Source organism: Lycorma delicatula, chromosome 1 (assembly GCF_047948215.1).
Source record: "Lycorma delicatula isolate Av1 chromosome 1, ASM4794821v1, whole genome shotgun sequence".
Classification (NCBI taxonomy): domain Eukaryota; kingdom Metazoa; phylum Arthropoda; class Insecta; order Hemiptera; family Fulgoridae; genus Lycorma; species Lycorma delicatula.
The window spans coordinates 218,434,544-218,457,674 of NC_134455.1; the positions used below are offsets into that span (position 1 = coordinate 218,434,544).

The following is a 23,131-nucleotide window of genomic DNA, read 5'->3' on the forward strand; positions in this document are numbered from 1 at the left end:
AATACATTTTAATAAATACCCTAAATTCTCTTGAATTTTTGAATTTAATTTTTTCACGTATGATTTTTACAGGATTTTATCAATACTGTATTTTTATCAGTTGCCTTTATTTACAAAATAACAGTTGTATGATGTCCTTTGACATGAACAAGTGCACTTGTAGATGTGTAAGACTTTTAGAAGTCCATGTTATCTTATTGATTGAAGGAGCAAATGGAGCATCAGCAGCTGTAACAATGAACCATATACCTAATGAATATACTAAATACGATTTGACTCATTGAAACTGTACTGGAACATAGGTACAACTAATACCTGCAGCTAAGGAGTAATCAACTGCACATAACACAATCCCATACCCTGGCACTAACAGAAAAAAACTTGTAGCTGTTAAATAATTAATAAAGCCTAAGACATTTTATATGTATAATTTACAAACAAATGAAATTCATAGACATTATTAACTGAGAATAGTTGTTCATCTAAAAAATTCAATTTTCAACATTCTATAGTAGTATGATTATGTCAGTGACACATTGACATTCACTGTTAATATGTATTTATTGCAATTTTTCTTTGCAGCATTCGTTCACATGTGTTGAATAGAATAAGCGTTTAACCGATTTTTGTGCCCATGTTTTTATTCCAGTAAAATACAGTAGCTTGTATCTAGAAATTCAGCATTTCACTGAAAATATTGTGTTTAAATACTTGAGGAAGAAAGTTTGTTTATGTACAGACCAATAAACTGCCGTCAGATTACATTAAAAAAAATCAGGTTGCTTGACATAAAAAATGTTGATTAATTACCACACATATGTACATTTTAAATGAAAAGTGAGAAGCTGTCAGTAATATGCACTGTATTCAGCTCTAGCCTTCTATTGATTTTAGCTGTAGCAACAAATATTAACATCAGAATGCAAGGCTTGAAATTTAAAGGCTAAATTTATCATACAGCAAATTATTTTCATTTAATGTCAAATGCATTGGTTTTGAAGATCTTAGATTGTTTTTCTTAAATCATTAGCATTTTATTTTTTTTAGTTAAACATTCAAACCCTCATTAAAAAATAGTGTACCGGGTGATTTGAAAAGTTACTACATTTATTATTCAACAGCTGTCAGTCCCATCATATTTCTGTTTTCAGGCATGTATACCAATTTCACGGGGGGAATTTTTTTAAAATTATTTTCAAAGGTGTGGAACCCACCCTCCCTACCACACCTAACCCATCTGAAAAAAAATAATCAAAAGAAAATTAAAATCCACCCACCCCTTTGCTCAGTAGGTGTGAAAAACCATTTGGGGTAGAAATTTTTTAAATTTCACTCCAACAAAAGTAACTATGATATTACTTCTTACAGCATTTGAAATAATCATAATCTGTGGATTAAAACTGTGAAAATTATTTTTTAAATTACCACCACAAAATTTTGCCTGCAAATGCTTTCTAAATTTTCAATGGTTGAAAACATATTTTTTTTAAATGAGACAATGTAACTTGTGACACCTTATTGGAAGGTTTTTTCTTAACTGCGGTAAAAAGCCCTCACTGAGAGCTTTTCAACAATATAAGTGGTACTTATTTTCATTTGTTCCAGAGTTACAGTAAATAAAATTTTAATTAATTAAATATTTGGATTTTAAAAGGGGATGGCACATCGGTTCGAATCAGACTTCATCTCCTTTTGTTTAGTTTAAATATATTGATTTATTAATAATTATTAACCACTGATTTATAAAAAAAATTTTACAATAAATAATTCAATAACAATAAATAAAAAAATATTAAAGAAATAAAATGTTATATACTTTTCATTTTAAAAAAATGGTTATAGGGTAATTTAATAGGCGTACAATGAAGTCACATGGTGTCCATGTAAGATTTTTTAATACCTAATATCCGGCTTATGTGGTACAAGTGGTAGCGTCTTGGCCTTTCATCCAGAGGTCCTGGGTTCAAATCCCAGTCAGGCATGGCATTTTCACACACTACAAATCATTCATCTCATCCTCTGAATCAATACCTAATGGTGGTCCCAGAGATTGAACAAAAAAAACAATACTGAATATATAATAGCAATATTTTTTATTAAAAAATTTCCCTCTTATAGCTCAATTAGAATATATTTAAAATGTTCTTGCTAGTCTACTATATTTTTTTTTTTTAAATTACATTATTTGTCAGAATAGGCATTTTATTTATTAGGTGTATTGTAAAAAGGAATATTTCTTTACATTGATGTACAATAAAACAGCTGTAGAAACAAGTTTGAATGCCACCTATACATATTCTATGCATACAAGATACATGAAGCAGCTTGACAATTTTCTAATCATTGTCTGAGATAACTTACTTTTTAATGGAAATTCTCCTTCACAGTATTTTTGCATTCTATTATTAAAAGAAACAAAATTATGATTATACTTAAGCAATTTTTTTAGAACACATTCTTAAGAGAAAAAAAATACTATCTATATTAGAACAATTTAGCAATTTTTAAAATTAAATAAATGGCTGTTGCATTAAAATCAGCTATTGGAATTTTTTTTTTCATTTAAACAAATTAATTAAGTACGTTTTCATTTAAGTATGTTTTTAATGTACTTAAATGTAATTTTGTGTATTATATCAAAAGAATATTGCAATTTTGCCACTGGGTAATTTCAGGTATATTGTGTAATTTTATAAACTACTAAGGAATTAACCATTATCATGCTTTATTCAGATGAAATGTAACTCATAACACAGAATGAGCATGTTTTAATACAGTAAGAAACTGAATTATTTTTTCGTAACGCTGCAGCAAGACGTCTCTTATTATGTGTGTAAGTTAACATCTTGGCATACAATTTTTTACATTTAAATTTTATACTCAAAACCTCATGAATCAAACATCGTGAAAAATTAAAGACAATCGTAAAATGGTGAAGCACTGGGTTTCTCATAGTTTTTTGTTGACTTTTTCAATCAGATCACCGCAAACTCGACGGCTGGGTCTTTATCAGAATATTAGTTGGCCATTTTCTTTTTCAAAATGAACGCCACCACTATCTTACTTTAGCATCACACTTTCTCTCTGTATACATCATAAATTTTCCTGTGAATTTCAGCCTCATAATTGTTTTTTTCCATAAAAATTAGTCATACTTCACACTACTTTGCAGAATTGTAGCACAAACAAGTGCTACATTCATTATAAATGGTTGATTGTAAGTAATTAACAAAACAACTGAACTGTTGTTGCTAACAGCTGACTAATGTTTGATTGATTGAAATAACTGAGCTATACAAACGCCATTTATTTACATAACGTATATAGGCAGCAAATTCAAAATGAACCTTACTTTAAAAACAGGTCGACACATAAAATCTTACCTCTGAGAATTTATATCATCGTAAAATAATAACATAGCTACAAATAAAAGAAAAATTTTACTAAGTATGTGTGACATTTTCCTGGAAAAGCGATTTGTTTTAGATATTAAGATAACCATTTTGGTCTTCCCTACATTATCTCTTAGCACAAAAAAGTTAGACTTGTAAATGATTAAACTTTTAAAGTGTATAAGCCTAAACATTTCTTTTCAACTTCGTGGAATAATTTCTTACTCTAATTAATTTTTGCCTATATCATAGTGGAATTTAGAACCGTCAAATATTTTTCTTTTAAATTTAAATTGTTTCTCAAATCGGTAAGTAATCCATTGGCGAATGAATTGCTGTGATTCACACAAAGATGACAGTCCCCAATGTTTATTCATAAAATTCTAATTTAAATCTACACATGAACCAAAAACTGCTGAAAATTTGAATAAACTGCTACTATTCCTAATCTATTTATCAACATTGGTCATATTTATATAAACAACATAAAAACTCTGTTATAATCCACAGAATCACACAATTTGTGATGAGTTCAAAGAGTCCTGAATCAGTATGAGCATGAATGGTATAATGGTTAAAAACACTATGCATTTGCTCGCTATGCTTGTCAAACTAATGCTGAAGAATGTAAAAGATGTTGGATAAGGAAAATGTGAGAGTACGAACGAAGAGGAAGGCACTGAGGAACTGACAGCCTCCAATCAAGCAGATAATAAAAAATAACCTCCCTGCAGTTTTTATTAATAAAATTAACTTGCTTCTATAGTCTGTGTAATACAATTTTTTTTAGAAATGCACGCCATAACCCGAAAAGATCCTTCGTCAAAATTACAATTTTAACGGAATCCGTGAAGAAGTAGTAACATCTCAGCCTTTCATCCTAAGGTCTTGGATATGAATAGGCATGGGATTTTTCATACGATACAAATTTCCATTTTCGTATTCCCACGTACAAGTTTCTGAGGCGAACTAATTCATTAGTAAAAAAAGCCATTACATCGGTCCAATTGTATCGTTAAACCGTTGATCGACATTGACACTATCCGACTGTTTATATTTCAGTGATTTCAATCATAAAATTATGTTCACCAATTCGGGAAAAAATGTTATATATTAACATTATTTCAAAATGTCGGTTATGCTAATTTTTTTGAAATATAACAAATTAACAGCGATTAAGACTTAGTTCGACTGCTACCATTCAAATTCTGATGATTTTTATTTCGCGCGTCACTAAATTTCCCTTTTCTGATTTTAAGAAACTATAAATATATTTCTTAACTTCAGGTTATGCATTTAAGATGTAATTTATTTTATTCTTGTGGTATTTTCGAAATAAACTAATTAATTCAATTAAGGCACTTTTAAGTCCTGAATTAATTACATGCTGAAATCCAGAAAATTTATTAACAATTACTACACGAAAACCGAAAATCCCAACTATTAGCGTTATGAAGATATTTTTTAATGTGTTTGTTGGCTGTCTTTCAAGCTCACCTTCGAAAATGGCTGTACTGAATAGGAGTTTTGGATTCTTGTTCTCGCAAGTACGTAAGTTATTGATGCATGATTTTTTTTATAATTGTCTACTTTTCTAATTAATTATTCTGATCGTTCGTTTATCATTTTAGGTTGCAAAAAATCTGCCATTTATTTCTTCTTCGAGGCACATTCATTCCTCACTATATTTAAATACGGTAAGTAACATATTTATTTTTTTCTAATATAACCTTTTCAACTTTATTTTTATCTGATTGTGTTCATTTTTATTAAAACTGATTCTTCTTAGCATTAAGTTAATTTTTTTTAAGTCTCTATATCCTTTTATTACTAAATATATAAATTAACCGTAAAAGTTAGGGAGTAGTGGAAAATTTAAGAAATTTGTTAGTATTTTTCCCAAAATTCTTTTAATTTAGCGCTATTGTAACAGTTTTGTGATTCAACTTAGCTTGTTACATTTTTATCAGTTCTTGTTTTTTATCGGTAATTACATACTATAATATTATGTTACTAGTTAATTACTTTTTTATTCAACCTTTATTTTTTCGTAGTTACTTTATATGTATAATATAACAGTTAAGCGAATTTAGAACGCTTAAAGGTTTTTTTAAAAATACTCAAAAAAATAAGTTGCAGATTAATAGTAGATATTTGCATTCTTAATATATGTTTCATATAATACAAATAAGTTGTACTCGAATTTATTACATTGTATCAGTTAAATTTCAGCCATTATTGTAAACTGGAAAGCTTTTACAATTAAATTAATTTTTTATACTGTAAAAAATCACCATTGATACAAAACATTGGTGTTTTTTTTTACAGTAGAATTCATTTACTGTTAGATGGTTATGATTTAATATGTTACTGCTAGGTATCAAAGTTAACTGTATTATCAAAGCATTATGACTGATGCATCTGTAAATTCTTGATTTTAATGTCTGTAAGTAAAAATAATGCTAAAGCCTTCAATTTTTTGCCTATTATCTTAAATTATACCTTTATTCCTGTTGGTGTTGGTTTGGACTGAATACTACATTCCTCTAGATGAAAAATTTGTGTTTTAATATTTATTATATAAGGATACATTTTACAAAAAAAAAAAAAAAAATAGATGCCTAGATTAAATAGTCATTTAGAAATCCTAACACAATAAATTAAAAAGAATAAAGATGGAGATATTTATTTTAAAATTCAAATTAGTGCTCTATTCTTGTTTTGTGGAATTTTTTTAATATTTATATAATGGAGATGAATTTCAATAAAACATTTCCAGAGACAGAAAAAAGTTAGAAATAATTTGTACAAGGCACATGTTGCAAACTAAAGCTATAAATTAAAAACCAAAAAAAAAACAATAGAGCTGATTTTAAATGATCCAATTTTCATGAGTTAGGTATAAATTTGAATTCATTTCTTAGCCTGAGTGATAGGTACAGTATACGCTTCAAATGGGAATAATCCCATTTGATAGAAAACTTGAAAACCATTTAAAGTATCATTTTATATTCATTAAGCCCTTGTTTTTATTTTGTTGTTTATTAGAACTATGGATGCACTATACGTACATTTTAATGAAGATACAATGATAAGAAAGATGATATGGTAGGTAAAACGATGTCAGATCCTTTCCAGGGAATCAAGCCTGAGACAAAGAAATTTAAAAACAATAATGTTAATCACTATAACATCTGGCCAGCAACAGTCTGTAACAATTAGTATTGATAATCCTGCCTTTGAGTCATGTGTTCTTTCATATCCTCTTTATCATATCTAAAAACAAGGTATTAGGTTGTATTCATTTGTTAGGATTTATTTGTCATAAAAAAAAAAATCATAGAAAATTTAAGGGCTATTTATTCTTAGACTAAAAGGATGATCAGATTATAAAATTCATATAGTTTTAGTTTTAGAATTTTATTATTTATAGAGTAATAGGATTTTTTTTAGGCAGTATGGAATAGTGCAGAGCGTGCTGGATTCCTTTTAATCTGAAGAGTCATGTTATTGGATATTTTTTAGATTAAAAATTTATTTATTTATAATTTATTTTCAATTTTACTTGTGGCAGGAGGCAGGAAAGCAGCCAGAAGGTCGAACTAAATGTACATTAATTCCTGGAGATGGAGTTGGTCCAGAACTTGTCTACTCTGTTCAAGAGGTTTTCAAGGTAATGATAAATGTTTATATCACATGTGTACTAAGTGAAATTGTCATCGCTTTCATAAAATTTCTTGCACTATTTTACTAATTTCTTGCAGTGCTTTATTCATTCTCAGTGCTATATTATAAATATTATGGAGAAATTATTAGTGACAAATTTTAAATTTTTTTGTTGTACATTGGACACATTTATAAATATTTTTTTTACATTTTTCTCAGAGATGTGGCAAAGATCTCTACTATTTTTGTGTTTAGAGATAACAGTTTGTTACTAAATCAAGATATACTGGAAGCTAACGATTACATTATTATTTGTTTGAACATGCTATTAATTGTTATTATACATTTCTGATGTAAAAGTAGTGTACAGTATAGAGTTTTGTTACCTTTATGTTCCACTCATAAAATCCCACTCATTGTAACTTATGGCGTAGGATTAACATTCTAAATCGTCAGTGATAAGCTTAGTGTAGCTCAAGTGCCTTTTTTAACCTTGTAGAGTTAGTCTTCAGGATGCAAATTATAGATCATGTTCTGCTTTCTGCTTGTTATGTTACACATATCATAAAAGTCTGAAGGAAAAAGCCCCATATAATATTACAATACAATTATTTTAAAATTGACGAAGTTCAACAATATTATGTTTTTGTCAGAAATTAATAAACTAGTTTTTTTTTTTGTGTAGCTAATAATCTCCTTAAGTCAGTAAAATTTTGACCTTGAATATGGTATTTAATAACACTTGCAGTATGTGTAATTAAACTATTCTAAAACCCACAAAAAATTGTAAAAGCAGTTTTTCAAAATTGTTATTGGCAGTATTTTAATTTAAAGTTTCATAGTATTATTTTAAATAAAATTGAAAATGTAGATTATTTCCACAACAGGCACTACTTAAAAATTCTGAAAAAGTTTGTAATTTTACACATAATCTTAAAAATGATGTTTCATAACAGAATATTAAAATTTAGGCTATAAAATGAGTAAGATATTTACATAAAAAATAAATATGTACCGTATTTATTCGAGTACCTCCCACCCACGAATAAGCCCCGCACCTTGATTTTCTGGACTGAAAATCTAAAAAAAAAATCAAGTATATACCAGTATTTTAAAGTGCAACAGATATGATAAAAAAATATGTAAATACGAAAATATTCAGAAAGTAAAGCATTTAATTCGTTCATTTAAATTACAATATTAATATTACATTAATAATTAATTACCATAAGTACTAGTTTTGTTCAGAATCAGTAGGGCAGTAAAACGAAAAGAAAGTATCATATTGAAAAGTATCATTTCAATACACTTTTTAATATGGGATTTTATTTTTAATTAATAACTTCAGTGTCTATAGAAGAGTTACCAGTATTCTCCACGTTGCTCTGCCAAATGTCTTCACTACCATCAAGTTCATTAGATATTCCACATTTTTTTAAACTTTTCCTTATTAATTCCGTGGAAATACCTTCTCAAGCATCTTTTATCCAAACACAAATCTGGTTAAAATCTGGGCGTTTGATTCTTCCTGTAGGCGTGAGAAAGAAATTTTCATCAGCCATCCATTTACTGCACAGTTGTTTTAATGCAGATTTGAACAGTTTATTAATGCAGACATCTAGTGGTTGCAATAGAGATGTCAATCTGCCTGGAATTACTACTTGGTCTGTCGTACCCTTTTTTAAAATGTCTTTCACTTTATCAGTCATATGCCCCCAATAAGGTTTTAAGGTTTCGTCCATCCAACCTGATTCATGTGCTCTGATAATAACTCCATAGCTGTACAGTAGGAAGAGTTTTTCTTTTAAAAACAATGTATGGAGGTAATTTTGATCCATCAGAAGTAATGCAAAGCATACACTACACCTTTGTTTTTCATTACCACCAGTGCGAATCGTAACACTTTTTTCACCTTTTTTGTTTACGGTTTTGTTAAATGGCATTTCAAAATATATGGGTGTTTGATCAGCATTTCTTATTTGAGAAGGCAAATAGCCTTTATCTTTTCTAAGATTTATTATGTATTTGTGAAAATGTAATATTTTTTGTTCATAAGCGTCTGGAAGTTGTTGAGAAATGGTCATCTTTTGTCTTATTGACAAATCATTTCATGCAAAAAATCATGTTATCCGTCCATGGATTGCTTTAAAATTAACTTTATTTAATGATTTAGCAATTTCACAAGCATATGATTGACACATTTCTGTCATGACAGCATAACCGCATTTCCTTTTTTCCATAACAAAGTCATACAATTTTTTTTATATGTCTGTGTTTTGGTTTTAAGCCACAAAAAGCCCTTTTATTACTAGTGCCTTTCACCAGAAGTTGTTTCTTCTTATGCCAGTCTCGAATGCAGCTTTCATCTACATCAAATTTTCTTCCTGCTGCCCAATTTCCAATTTTTTCAGCCTCTTCTGTAACATGCAGTTTTTCATTTACTGTAAAAGATGCAGTTGCTGTCCTTTTGTACTCATTTTAATGCCGTAATTATAATAAATCTCCGTATTAAACTTTACAAGATAAACTAAACAGGTAAAATGCACATAACCGTCACATATACAAACAGTACAATGACAATGGCGAATAGACAAGATGACGATGGGTAACTGTAGTGTCATTAGAACCAGATGCCAGCCTACACAGAATGAATCAGTTTTATAAAAATACCGTAACTTTGTTCCTGTTGATAATATGAACAGGATGTTAATAAGTAAAGATGTATTTTGTGGCATCTGGTATTAATAAACTAAAGCCTAATGTAACTATATTTATGTGATTGAATTTAGGTACTTATAAGAAAATGTTTACTTTGCATAAATTATCCTGGCTAAAGGCTATGTTTCAACTAAGCTCTGCACCCTTATTTTTTAACTCCAATTCCAAGAAAAAAGTATGGGGGTACTCGAATAAATTCGGTAAGTCTAGTAAAAATAAATGTACCAAAAAAATTCTGCTGTCTGTAATAAATTACTTAATTTTTACAGGATTTGGTGCACTTTTTTTTTACAAAATGCCAAATACTAATGCTTCATTGTTACCTAACAACTAAGCTATTATTGGTTCTTATCAGTTATCTGCCCGCCATGTATTTTCCCATTCCAGCAGGTTCAAACAGTAAGTAGTAATCAATTTACATGTTAGCTATGTATTATTTACTTAAATGTCATTATGTTTTAAAATTAGTGAACCAATTATTACGATTTCATAATTGTTATCTCTATTGACAGCAGCATTTATCATTCAACTGTTATCTTTTGATTATTTTTGTTTTTATTTTAGTTAGTGTTTCATTTCAATTAGATCGGTTCAGAGTTTTGTGCTTCTAATTTACATTGTATGAAATGAACATTTGTCAATTACCAAATATGGAACAGAACACTGTGCAGTTCTTTATTGAGACCAGTGTTGTACCAAAACATTGCCTATGTCCAAAAGGTCGTAACATGACATCCGTAAGCACTAGAGCAAGATGGCGTTACAACCATTGTGAATGTTGGTTAGGTTAAAACATTGATTTAAACGATTGTGCGTAGTGGGCAGATAAACGATAAGTACCTTATTATTTATTAGGTAACTGTTAAGTTACTCAGAAATCTGAATTTTCATTACATTAAGGAGTTTAGATTACCCTGTATGAATTACCCAGTCTTGGGTTCAATTCTTAACTTTATGAAAATGTTCAGTTAAAAACTCCACAGGCAACTGATATGGTTAAATCCATGTATTGGGGGATAAAAAGCATTCTATTTAAGTTATTATAAAGTTTTAACATCAATGGTATTGTATTATAATGTCTAGCAATTGTGGTAAATGGTAGTCCTGAATGGTTTGTAGTAAGTAAGAAGGGCTTTACAAAAGTGAACTAATTCAGATTTTTAAATAGAGCATCATTCCAAGTCAGTTCAACCAAAAATAAAAAAACTGGAACGTTCTATTTCTAACCCACCATCTCATATTTTGATGAGATCTTTTATTTCTCATAGATATGTAATCTTTCAAAACGTCTTCGTGTTCAGTTTTCATTTTACAGCTTTGTGAAGTTATGGCAAATCTGAGTCTTCATATACAGTCTGCTCCTTTCTGTAAAATGTAGTTTTATATATATATATATATATATATAAAATGAAATTTAAACTATCAAAATAATAAATAGATAAGTTGAACTTAGCATATTAATTCCAAGAATCAATTTTTCACAGGATCCTGCATCATCATTAAAATAAATTAAAATACATTGTTTTTATATAATTTGTAAATTATGAATTTGTTGAAAATGTTGCTATTTTTTAAATTTTGAAGTTATTTAATATTTGTAATTGAAAGAGACATTTTAAATATTACATCATTCCAGTAGTGGACAGCAGAATTTGCCTATTCATCCACAATATATTCAAAGATTATAAAATATAGTAACATTTTTGGCAAATTCAAACAAATTATATAAAAACAATCTATTTTCATGTAATTATAGAATTAAATACCAACTGAAAATATGGGATCCTGTAAAAATTGATTGATGGAATTAATATGATAGTTTAACTTATCTATTACTGTGTTTTGGTAGTTTAAATTTTATTAGCTCAGTGGTCAATGTGTTAATGAATTATTTGAATTTAAGAAAGAATATATATAATGCAATCAATATATATATATATATATATATATATATATATAATGATCTGCAATATATATAATACTGATCAACTTGATCCACTCAAGTACAGAAATAAGAAAACTCTTACCTTATTTTTTTATTTTCTTACGATAGTACTTCCGTGGGATCCCGCATCATCAGTTTTATATCAAATTTGTATACAATTCCATATTAATCACAAAAATTAAGAGGTTATTTTATTTTACTTAATGATTACATGCCTTTGCCTAATGTATATGTAATTTTAATCTCTTAAAATTTTATCTCTAAATTACTATTGTAAAAATTATAAAGAAAATAAAAATAAAAAGTAAGGTATGAGTTTTCTTATTTCTGTACTTGGGTGGATTAAGTTGATTTATATTATATATTTAAATTATTAGTGCAGAGATGATATGGGTCTCGCAACAATTGATTTTAGAAAACAATATAATTTTTTTTCTATAAAATCAATACTTATAAGACCCATATTCCTCTGTAGCCAATATATTGTATTTTTATAATCAAAAACAAACTTGAACAACCCAAGTACAGTATTGCAAAGTAAATGAAATTACACTAACCTTTTTTTTAATCCAAAAGCACTTTCGCGGATCCCTGCATCATCAGTTGTACATAAGATATATTTATATAAAATTGCATATGAAACATAATTTTTTTAATTGAAATTAAAATTACAACTATATTTACAAAAACATGTGAAGTCAATTTAAATAAAATAGCTGCATATATATAAACATGATGTCATAATTAAAAATTTTTTATTTTAAAAAGAAAACAATATAAATAGAAAATTTATACAATGTAGCCTGGCCAGCTAATGTTACATTACTGAGTAGATTTGAATTAAATTATTTATATTCATTATGATTATATCTATTTTTATCTAAAAATGTGCTGCCATCTGTTACTGCTTTTATAAGAGTATCCAAGTTGGAAATTCTTTTGTGTTTATATACATAAAACCTCTCCAAAATATCCAAACTTTTACTATTATTATTTAAATTAAATTTCTTCATTTCCACTATTTCCAAATTTGTTCGAATATCAGATATTATTGTATGTTTGTTATTAATAAGCTGGTCAGCAACATTAGTTATACCCAATTTACCATTTTTATAATTTCTAATGTGATCTAAAAATTCTAGTTTTGAAAGACCTATTAGTTTTACATATATATGTCTGTATATGGTAACAATCATTACACTTTATTTTATAAATTCCGCATGAATTATATAAGTCAGTGTTATTGTTATTTTTTAAATATTTTATTATATGATTGTTTGTCTTTCTATGCCGGTTTAAATTTACTTTTATCATAAATATTGGTTTTATTTTCAACAACATTATCAGTGTATTTATATTTTAAATATATCTTATAGCATTATTAATTTTTTCAATTTTATTTTTTATATAATTTTTTATATTTTTTTTATATTATCAATTAAAGAAACATTATAACCATTATGTTTAGCAGTTTGTTTTATATTATCTATTTCTTTGTTGTTAATATCTATTAACCAACTATGTGTGTATATGTACTAATTTTGTGTGACCACAGATGATTTGAATTTATATGTATTGTTTTATTGGTTGTTGATTTTTTTCCTATATACTGACATTATAAATTATTTATTTTTGTTCATTTTGATACTAAAATCTAGAAAAAAATTTTTTTTATTTATCTTAATTTTAAACTATAATGAGAATTAATTTTATTCAAAATTATTATGTTCATTGTGTATAATGAGATTATAAACTACAAAAACATCATCAACATACCTAGTCCGTAATAGGATATCATGTGAATGAATAATGCCATAAGTAATTTTATCTTCAAAATCCTGTAAATAAATCTCGGACATGACAGCTGATAATAAAAAACCCATTGGTAAAGTATTTTCCTGAATATAATATTTATCTTTAAAGTTTAAAGTAATTTTGTTGGCAAATATTTCTAACAACAACAATAATAATAATATCAATAAACAACGGGTCTTTATTATTGTATAATAATTTTTTTTATTATTTGAACTGTTATGGGTGTGCTAGGGTACATATTAATAATATCGTAACTTATGATACCAACTGTAAAACAGTTTAACCTTCTTCCATCACAATGATCCGCGCTTGATTAGTGCTCTGCGAAAATGTGTTTGTATCTGATTGCCTCCCTTCATAGTCTTATGCTACCCTCTTGTGAAAAAAATTTCAAAAAAATACAGTATATTAAAGAGATTTAACAGATTCTGACAAAAAAAGCCCGTTACGATTGGATATTTTTTATGCCTGTAACAACAAAAAAATTGAAACTGTACAAAAATTACAATAATTTAATTGCAGAATTTTTTTGCGAATTCTACCGTGTTTTTTATTAGCGAAATTTTTTTTTTTTTGCTTTGTGTTTATGAAACATAGTTTGCTGATTTTAAAAATAATACTTTCAAGCAAATCGGTTGAAAATTGGACAAAATATGATGAAAATCCTGTGTCATAAATCACAGATTAGTCACATATGTTAGTATAAGTGAAAGAAGATTAAGAAACTACGTTTTATAAAAATCCCCACCACTCAAAAGGCTATTCAAATTGACAAAAAAACATTTTTACTGTATACTGTTATTCATTACGAATCGATATGTGTTACATGTTTACCGATATCATTTGTCAGAAAAGATATTTATAGACCTCAAGTAAAAGTGACGTATTTGTGACCTCAAATTCCTTTTTTTTTTGTGTGTGTGCCGAACATCATAATTTATTATGTGTTTTAATACATCGATATGTTGCTACTAAGATAAGCTATTTTTGTAAATAACAAATAAATCCATAATTGTCATAGCAATTATAATACACAAGTCACACAGACAGACACACACAAGCACATTTCTGAGAAAAAAATTGTCATATTCTTTCTAGTCTAAATACATTTTACATCGTATAAACGTTGTTCAAATTGTGTAATAAAACTGATTCCTTTGTGAATATAAAAAAAATAACTGACTTAGATGCCATATAAAATGATTTTGTAACAGCGTTTTAAAACTGACGCCGTACATAACTAGTTCCAAGACTAAATTATCTGAAAAGGTAATGAAAAACAAATTAATATACAATAGTGAAATCCCATTGTTTATTGATAATATTATTACTATTGTTAGAAATATTTGCCAACAAAATTACTTTAAACTTGATGATAATATTTATCATTTATTTATATATTTATTAATATAATATTTATATTCAGGAAAATACTTTACCAATGGTTTTTCCATTATTAGCTGTCATGTTCGAGATTTATTTACACAATTTTGAAAATAATTTGTATTGGTACAGAGGAGTATGGTTATTAAAAGAATTGCTTAAAAAAAAAAAAATATATATATATATTTATCTATTTTACTGAAGTTAATCTGTTTAAGATTTATATTATTTGTAATTTGTTAAATTATGTACTAAATTCTATTAATATAAATCACCTAGTACAGAATATTTAAATAAGACTTATCTTACCTTAATTTTATCATGAAATTACTTTCATGAAAAAATTAAGATGTATTTTACCACATTACTCTGTAATAGGTAGTTTATAAAAAAGTTTCAAGAATTCAGTGCTGGTCCCCCACATCAAAATAAAGAAAAAACTTTATATTAACTTATGTCCGGAAACTTTTAGTTTGTATTTTTAACATCAAATTTTTTTTGCAGGAATGGTTAACCATGTTGAGCTTAAATTTTGTATACTTTTAGGGTATAGAAAGTTTTATTTGTGTAAAAACCTGATTTCTCAATCTATTTCAGAATGCCGGCCATGTAAACTTTTTAATGGTTAGTATCTTTACAACCGCTGGTTTATTTAACTGTTATATTATTACAAAAAATGTAAGTATTTTATGGTAAAGAAAATTACATCTCATTTATTCAAATCTGTTCATAAATAACAAAGTTATGGCAAAAATTCTTGAAGTGAGTCACTCTAGATTAAAAAATCAATTTCCATTTTCTCCTAAATAAATTTTAATAACTCAACACGATCTCAACTGGAGTAATTTTATTAATGTTATCATGTGTAGATTAAAATGATTAATAATATTGAAAATATTACAGTAAAACAAAATAATGAAACTATGAGAATATTATAATAAATAATATTAATATGGAAAAATAGTTTCCATTAAAACAGACGTTGTAGTCATTGTTGTAAGTGTAAATAAAAAACTATTATCCAGTTTTTCTTTTGCTATTAATAAAATGAAGACATTGATCTGTGCTGTGCAAGTTAATTATTTTTTTTACCATTACCTTATTCAGCATGGTAGGTAATATGAATCATATTTATACTAACTTAGACTTGTTTTTGTAGACGTATGTTTCTTTATTTCGATGTGGGGAACCATTCTCTGATTTCTTGAAACGGGTTTTATTATAACCCATGTGTTTGATACACATATTTATCAAACAATCTTAATACATATTGTAATGTTTATCCATTGTAAAAAATTGAATTATGAGGATTAAAAAAAATAAGTCCATACAAGATTTTTTTAAATTTATATTAGTTTTTTTACAGTATATGAGAGCTTGAACCAGTTGAATTATCTATGCTTGAGAAAGGAATAATAAATTAAATCTGTTTTGTAATAAACCTTTAGATATGGTTTTATTATCTCGAGATATAAAAATTCATTACTCTTTTAACTTAATTCTTTTGGATAAGAACGTTGAATATTTTATTGCCCATCTTCATTGTATAAGTTTAGTATGCTGTTTTTGACAATTCTGATGTTTTTCTGTTGCTAGCTGAATATATCCATCTTTTTGTTGTGTATTTTAACGAATATGGTTCATCGTGTTATAGGCAGCTGGAGTTCCTGTTGATTTTGAGATGTTCTTTTTATCGGAAGTACACCATGCCATCAGTGCACCATTGGATGACGTAGCTAATTCCATTATGAAGAATGGTATCTGTTTAAAGGTAGTGAATCATTATTTTTTTATTATTTTCCTCTTGAACTCTTCTAACAGTTGAACCCTGATAGATGGTAAGATCTATCCATATCTTCAGTTGCATAGTAAATTAATGATTTCAACAACACAGACTCCCTAATGGGGAGTCTTGCATTTTAAGACTTTAGGGAATGGTATCCCCACCACCGCCCTAAACCTGCTAAACCCTTTTACACATACACATATACCACAAATGCTATACAAATTACTACATATACCCTTAACACTGCAACACAACTAAGACTGTTTCTTCTTATACCTACACTCGGTCGTGTTGCGACACCTTATGAAACGCAACCGTAATCCAAGGTGGAAATCATTGTGCCAATGGGTAGGTGGATCTATGTAGTGAGTCTCAAACAATGTCCTCTGGGCACCTGGGTAAACCCAGTTGTATGCACCCTCCAGTATGCGCACACTCTGCTGGAGTGTTTCATTCACTTCTCAAGCAGTCACTTCTGCGCAGAGGATTACAAGGAAGGAGAATGGTGTTGACATGCCATGTCCTCACTGATTCTAACCTTTTCTGATTTTTGTTCCTGATTGAATAACGATTGGTTACCTACTGTTCATGTGTGATTGTATATAAAACCCAAGATGCTGGTTTCAGTGTAGTGTTGTTGGTCGCAAAAAAGATAGTTGCACAAAGGAACAAGTTTGTGCGCGTTGCGGCTGTATGGGACATCATGATAGCACATGCACTAAAGTAGAAAAATGTGTTAATTGTAAAGGTCCACACTTGGCAAGGTCACGAGAATGCCCCCTTTATGAGAAAAAAAAGGCTTTATAAAGACTATATAAAGATATGTACAGAGTAGAAAGTGTCCTTTCATGTGGTTTGTTGAGCATACAGAAAATCCCTCAACATGAGGAACCCTGTGCAGCCAAGTGGTTAGTTTTATCCAGGTTCTCTCTCTCTCTCTCTCTCTCTCTCTCTCTCTCTCTCTCTCAGGTTCTGTCCAGGTGTACAAAAGAGAATGAATGTCCATATACAAAGAACTAACTAAAATGTAGAAGCTTTATCACTCATGACTGCTATTACAGCATTGAGTACTGGCAAGAAGGTAACTTTTGCCAGAAAAACTGATTGTGGATTATCTAAATCACCAGTCATTACACCATCACATAAAGTTCCTGCTGCACCAAGTAAACAGCCAAGATCCCTTTGAAGGGATCTATAAAGCATCATCGTGTGGTATGATGTCTCCATCCTCCCAGGCTGCCAAGTAATCTTACCACCTCGAGGTTTCTATGAGGATATGGTAGCGGGTAAAGTGCTTGAAGAAGCAAAGCACTTCTTAAAGGTTATAAAATCAAAAAAAGGAAAACCGGATAGTATTTGATAAGTAATCTGTATGCAGAGTTTTTATATATAACAGGAAAAAAGTATTTCCTATGCGTATAAATATTATTCATTTGAATATTTGCAGTCTCCATTCCCACCATAAGGATATTGAAATCCTATTGAAAAAGATCCTTTAATGCTGTGTCTGCAGGAGACATAACCTCCTTCCCCAGATGATATTTCCTTAGGTGGTTACATTTGTGAAAGATGTGACCATCGAACTGAGAGAAGATATGAAGGTGTGGCTATTTTCCTGAAGGAAATCATATTAGCTGCACATATTACACTAGTTACAAAAACATCCCTGCAGTCTCAGTGAAGATATTTGCGCCATTTAAATGAATATCTACTTCTTATATCTTCCACCAAATTATGATGTCAATGAGGATGATATGTCCAGTCCTGTTCATTTGAGGCAGAACTTACATCTCTGCTTATTGAATGATGATTGGTCATATATATTTGTATCATCGTCAATACTTACATTTTTGTGTATTGATCTGTCCTTTTGTTCAGCAATCCTACTCCCACATCTTACCTGGCACATTTACAAAAACTTCTTTGGAAGTGATCATAGACCAGTTGTTATCTGAGTCAGTAATAGTGATTTGCCTCAGAGTCAGTCATGCAGATGGGTGGTTGAGAAAGTAGACTGGATTGGATATAAGGATTTCTTTGGCCAGTACAACAAGAGTAGTAGCATAATCCATCAACTTGCCAAGTTTACACACTTCGTACTTGATAGCGTAAATGAATTTATCCCTTTAACATCTGGAAAGCCAAGGCAACCTGCTGTTCCTTGGTGGGATGAAGACTGCAGGAATGTATTAAAGGATCGGCTCAGGGCTTTACATAATTTCAATTGAAGATGTACAAATGAATTGCTCTGTACCTTCTGCAGTGCGAGGGCTGTTTGACATTGAGTGTTTCGGTGTGCTAAACAGAAATCATGGATGAATTATGTCGATACAGTTTTTCAGACTACTCCATCATTGGTTGTGGAGAAAAGTTCAGGCCATGTGTGGATCAGGGCAGTCAGTCCAGCTGATTGGTTTGAAAACAACAGCATTCTCATCACCATGCCAGTTAATGGAGAAACTCATTTAGGTCAGTTTCACTTACATCATTTTACTATTCTGAGTTGATGTGGTATATTTTGCAGGTAGAAAATATGTCATTTGTGATTGGGAAAACATTCTCTTTTGATGAACTAAGATATGCCTTCAATAATTTGTGTGACACTTCCCCCCAGAAATCATATCAGATACAGTATCTTTTTGTACCACCTGGATAATGCAAGCTTTAATAGAATATTGTGTATCTATAATAGAATATTTTCTGATTAGGTTTTTTCAGTTTCTTGGTCAGAACCATTGGTGATGCCTGTACTGAAACCTGGTAAAATAAATCGCATCCCTCAAGTTATCATCCTGTTTCCTTAACCAGTCCCTGTGCAAGTTGATGGAACAAATGGTAAACCATGTACCTTCAGAGAAATGTGCTAATTGCTCCCGAATAATGCGATTTCCACCAAGGTAGATCATCTTATCATTCATATAGTTGCTGTTGAATCTGTCATTCAAAATACCTTCCTACTTCGCCAATGCCTCATTGCTTTTCTTTTCAATTTGCAAAAGGCATTTGACACAGCATGAAGGGCAGAAATCCTAAATAAACTGCATAAATGGGGTATACAAGGAAATCTCCTTGCATTTATTAGGGTAGTAGTACCCTTGTATTTATTAGGGTAGTAGTTGGTATTTTTGAGTTCGAGTTGGAAGGACGCTATCCGTAAATTTTAGACTAGAATAGTGAATACCACAGGGAAGTGTACTTCTCTGAAAGTAACGGTACTGTGTTTGCTGTAGTCATAAGTAATATAAGACATGCAAAAAACAAAGCTATTTAATATTATATTAATATTAGGTACTGTTTTTGAAAACCCGTTGTGTTCTTTATTTGTTGATGATTTTTCAGTTTACATAGAATCTACAACTACTGATAAGAGGTTGCTCCAAAACAACTAACCTCTTTTGAATCATGGTGTAAAACTGGATTCATGTTTTCTCCGGAGAAAACAAAATGCATCTACTTCTCACACTTTGAGGGAGGGAACATATTGAACTATTTTTACGTGGTGAAACAACTAAATTTGAAATAGTTAAGATTTTTAGTGTTGTGGTTTGACCAACGACTGACTTGGGTGACACATTTAAAGGAGCAGAAGGTAAAATATTTAAAAACGCGAGATGCTGAGAGTATCTAATACTCATTGGAGAGCTGATCAAATATGTATGTTGAACTACTGAGCTGTGGTCTGTTCCCACTTAGACTATGCCTGTAGGGCTTATTCATCTGCTCGGTCCACCGCTGTTACAGAGGTTGATGTATTCCGTCATTCATTCATCAGTCTTAGCTGCATTTCATTCAAGCCCTGTAGTAAGTCTACTGGTGAACAGTGGTGAACCAGCCCTTTGAAATAGACAGAACCAAATTATGGTTCTTGACGAGCTCTTATGTAGCTCGTATTAAAGCATAACCAAATAATCATCTAACCTTTGTTACAGTGTTCTCTAACCTGCATCTTAATTGATAGCGGGAACAGCTGAGATCTACTGCTCCCCTATGCAGAGCTCAGTGCCTTTTCTTAGCTCTAAATAAACAATTACCTCCAGTTATTACTGTTGCTTTATGTTATTACACCTTTTGGTGGTCTTCTCTTGTTAATTACTGCGTTAGTCTTTGTTGGTTTCATAAGAAGGTTATAATATTACGAGAAAAATTTTATACTGTTATAAATAGTGTAAATCCTGATTCTATAGTTTATACTAGGACAGCTCTACTAAAAAGGTTAATTCTATTGGTTGGCAATAGAACATACATGTTTGTCCTTTCCAGCATGTCAGTGTTTTCATTGCAGAGTTTTATGCTATTAATTAGCCCAACATTTTGGAACAATTTTTGGAATCCCAACATTTTGGAATCTGTTTAGATTCCAGGATTGCCTTACAGGTGATTAATGTCAAGTATTCCAAATACCTTGTCGCCTGTGATATACAGTCTTATTTCTGAAATGACTCAGTGTAACACTACTGTGAGCTCTTGTTGGATCTCCAGTCATATTGGAATTTCAGACAATGAGTGTGCTGATAGTGTGGCTAAAAGAGCGTGTTTCTAGCTTCCTTTCACTAATCATGTTGTTGCTGATGATTTTGTCTGTTTTCTGACGAGGTTGATCCGTGTTGAGTGGCAGAGTGAATGAAATGCTACCATCAACAATAAACTTTGTCCTGTTAAGAATGCTGTATTAACATGGTTCTCATGCAGAAATAACCATCAAGAGGAGGTTATTATTTGCTGTTGGCAAATAGGGCACACTAGGCTCATTCATGGATATCTCATGACTCAGACCGATGCACCTAATTGTATTTGCTGCGACTGCCAGCTAACTGTACACCACATCCTTGTGGATTGTGTCTGTTATGCGACATTGCATCAGAAGTTTAAGCTAGGGCTAACTTCAAAAATATCTTATGAAACAATGTTATCAGAGGTTTTACAGTTTCTTTGGGCCATCTGTTATATTCAAATATACGAGTTATCTCTTATCTTTCAGCTGTTTATGCCATTTGGTGTATGGCAGATGGTAAGTTTATTGTTGTAGTTTAGAATATTAATGCAATATTTTGTGGTTTTATTTTACATATTAAATTTTATTTAGCGTATTTCATAGGCGTTTTCCATTTATGTTTATTTTTTTATATTACTGGATTTTAGTTTTTAATTTAATTTTAAATTGTAAATTTTTAATATTTATTTATTTATTATAAAAATATCATACCAAGCGCTGATGACGATACTTCATTGTGCACCCAGAAAAAAATAAAAACCAACGTACTCCTACCAGTATTTCTCCTTGATCATGTTATCTTTATTATTATCATTATCATCAGTGTTACCAACTCTATTATTTTTGTTTGCTCATAATTTTATTGTATTTTTTTCATATGATTTTTCAGTGAAGGCTTGTTTGTTTTCATATCTTATGCCATTATTCTAACCCCAAAACAATTCCATGTGCCCCTTCATTCTCTTCATCACAGAGATGAAATTATAGTTTACAAGAACATTAATAAACATTTAATAATTTCTTCAACTCATTTTTTATATACTACATCAAAATAAACAATAAATTTGCATGAGTTTGCCAACTACATTAGATTAGAAATAGGAAAAACCTGTTTTACTCTTGTTTATAGTCACATGCACTTTTGTGTAAAGTCACATTTAAAGTGCTGGTTATACTTTTTTTTTAAATTGTACTTTTTTTTATAAGAACAGGATTGTTGGTGATTAAAATGGTATAAATTAGTGGGCTTATTGCCTATTTTTTTTTACAAATATTGAAATTTAATTTTTAAAGACAGTCATTACATTGAAAGTTATTACAAAAGAATGATTACATTGGCATATTTACTCTTAAATTATGATAATCTTATAATTAATAATTACAATTTTGCTGTTAATAATGAATTCATAATAATTTTATAGTTGACTCTTAAATCAGGATAATCTTTATTCAGGTTTTTCTACCTGTATGCTCTTGGATAAACTGTTACTTATCTACCAGGTAGTTTTTGATCTGTTTTCAACTTGCTGAATAAAGAAATTGTTCTTTGACTTGTGATGTTTTTATATTAATTTTTAATTTAATAAATTAGATTTAACTACATTATAAACTAAACATAATTTAAATTTCTATTGTTTTATTTCATTTTTGTTGGACTTCTTACTCTGTTGAATTTATATTTTTCTTTATAAGGTAAAAATTATTAGTTAACAAAATTTCATGTTTATTTTTATTTGTGGCTTAAAAATCAAATTCTAGTCCTGAATTTTTTTTAGAATATTTGTACATTACAGATTTTGTTGTTCAGTTTCTTGCAGATGTTAATGTATAGAGTTATTTATGTTTATAGTTATTGGTAATGAAGAACTTTATGTTAGGATCAGACAAGTCATCAATATATTGTGATAAATTTCTTCTGAATTTGTGTTTAATAT

The 23,131-nt window shown here is 29.4% G+C and overlaps 1 protein-coding gene and 1 long non-coding RNA gene across 2 annotated transcripts in view; one reads left to right on the top strand and one right to left on the bottom strand.

Annotated features, from left to right (window-relative positions):
* The window catches only part of LOC142328695 (uncharacterized), a 41,360-nt gene extending 28,972 nt beyond the window's left edge, over positions 1 to 12,388 (bottom strand). The window contains exons 1-2 of the long non-coding RNA XR_012757333.1: positions 12,279 to 12,388; positions 7,445 to 7,630 (exon numbers count right to left, since the gene is read on the bottom strand). This is a non-coding gene — a long non-coding RNA (uncharacterized LOC142328695). The remainder of the gene's footprint in view (positions 1 to 7,444; positions 7,631 to 12,278) is intronic.
* Positions 4,803 to 23,131, top strand: part of Idh3b (isocitrate dehydrogenase [NAD] subunit beta, mitochondrial) — a 42,057-nt gene continuing 23,728 nt past the window's right edge. Inside the window, exons 1-4 of the mRNA XM_075372620.1 lie at positions 4,803 to 4,939; positions 5,024 to 5,089; positions 6,967 to 7,065; positions 16,574 to 16,690. Coding sequence (XP_075228735.1) covers positions 4,844 to 4,939; positions 5,024 to 5,089; positions 6,967 to 7,065; positions 16,574 to 16,690 — 378 coding nt within the window. The 5' untranslated portion in view covers positions 4,803 to 4,843. The remainder of the gene's footprint in view (positions 4,940 to 5,023; positions 5,090 to 6,966; positions 7,066 to 16,573; positions 16,691 to 23,131) is intronic.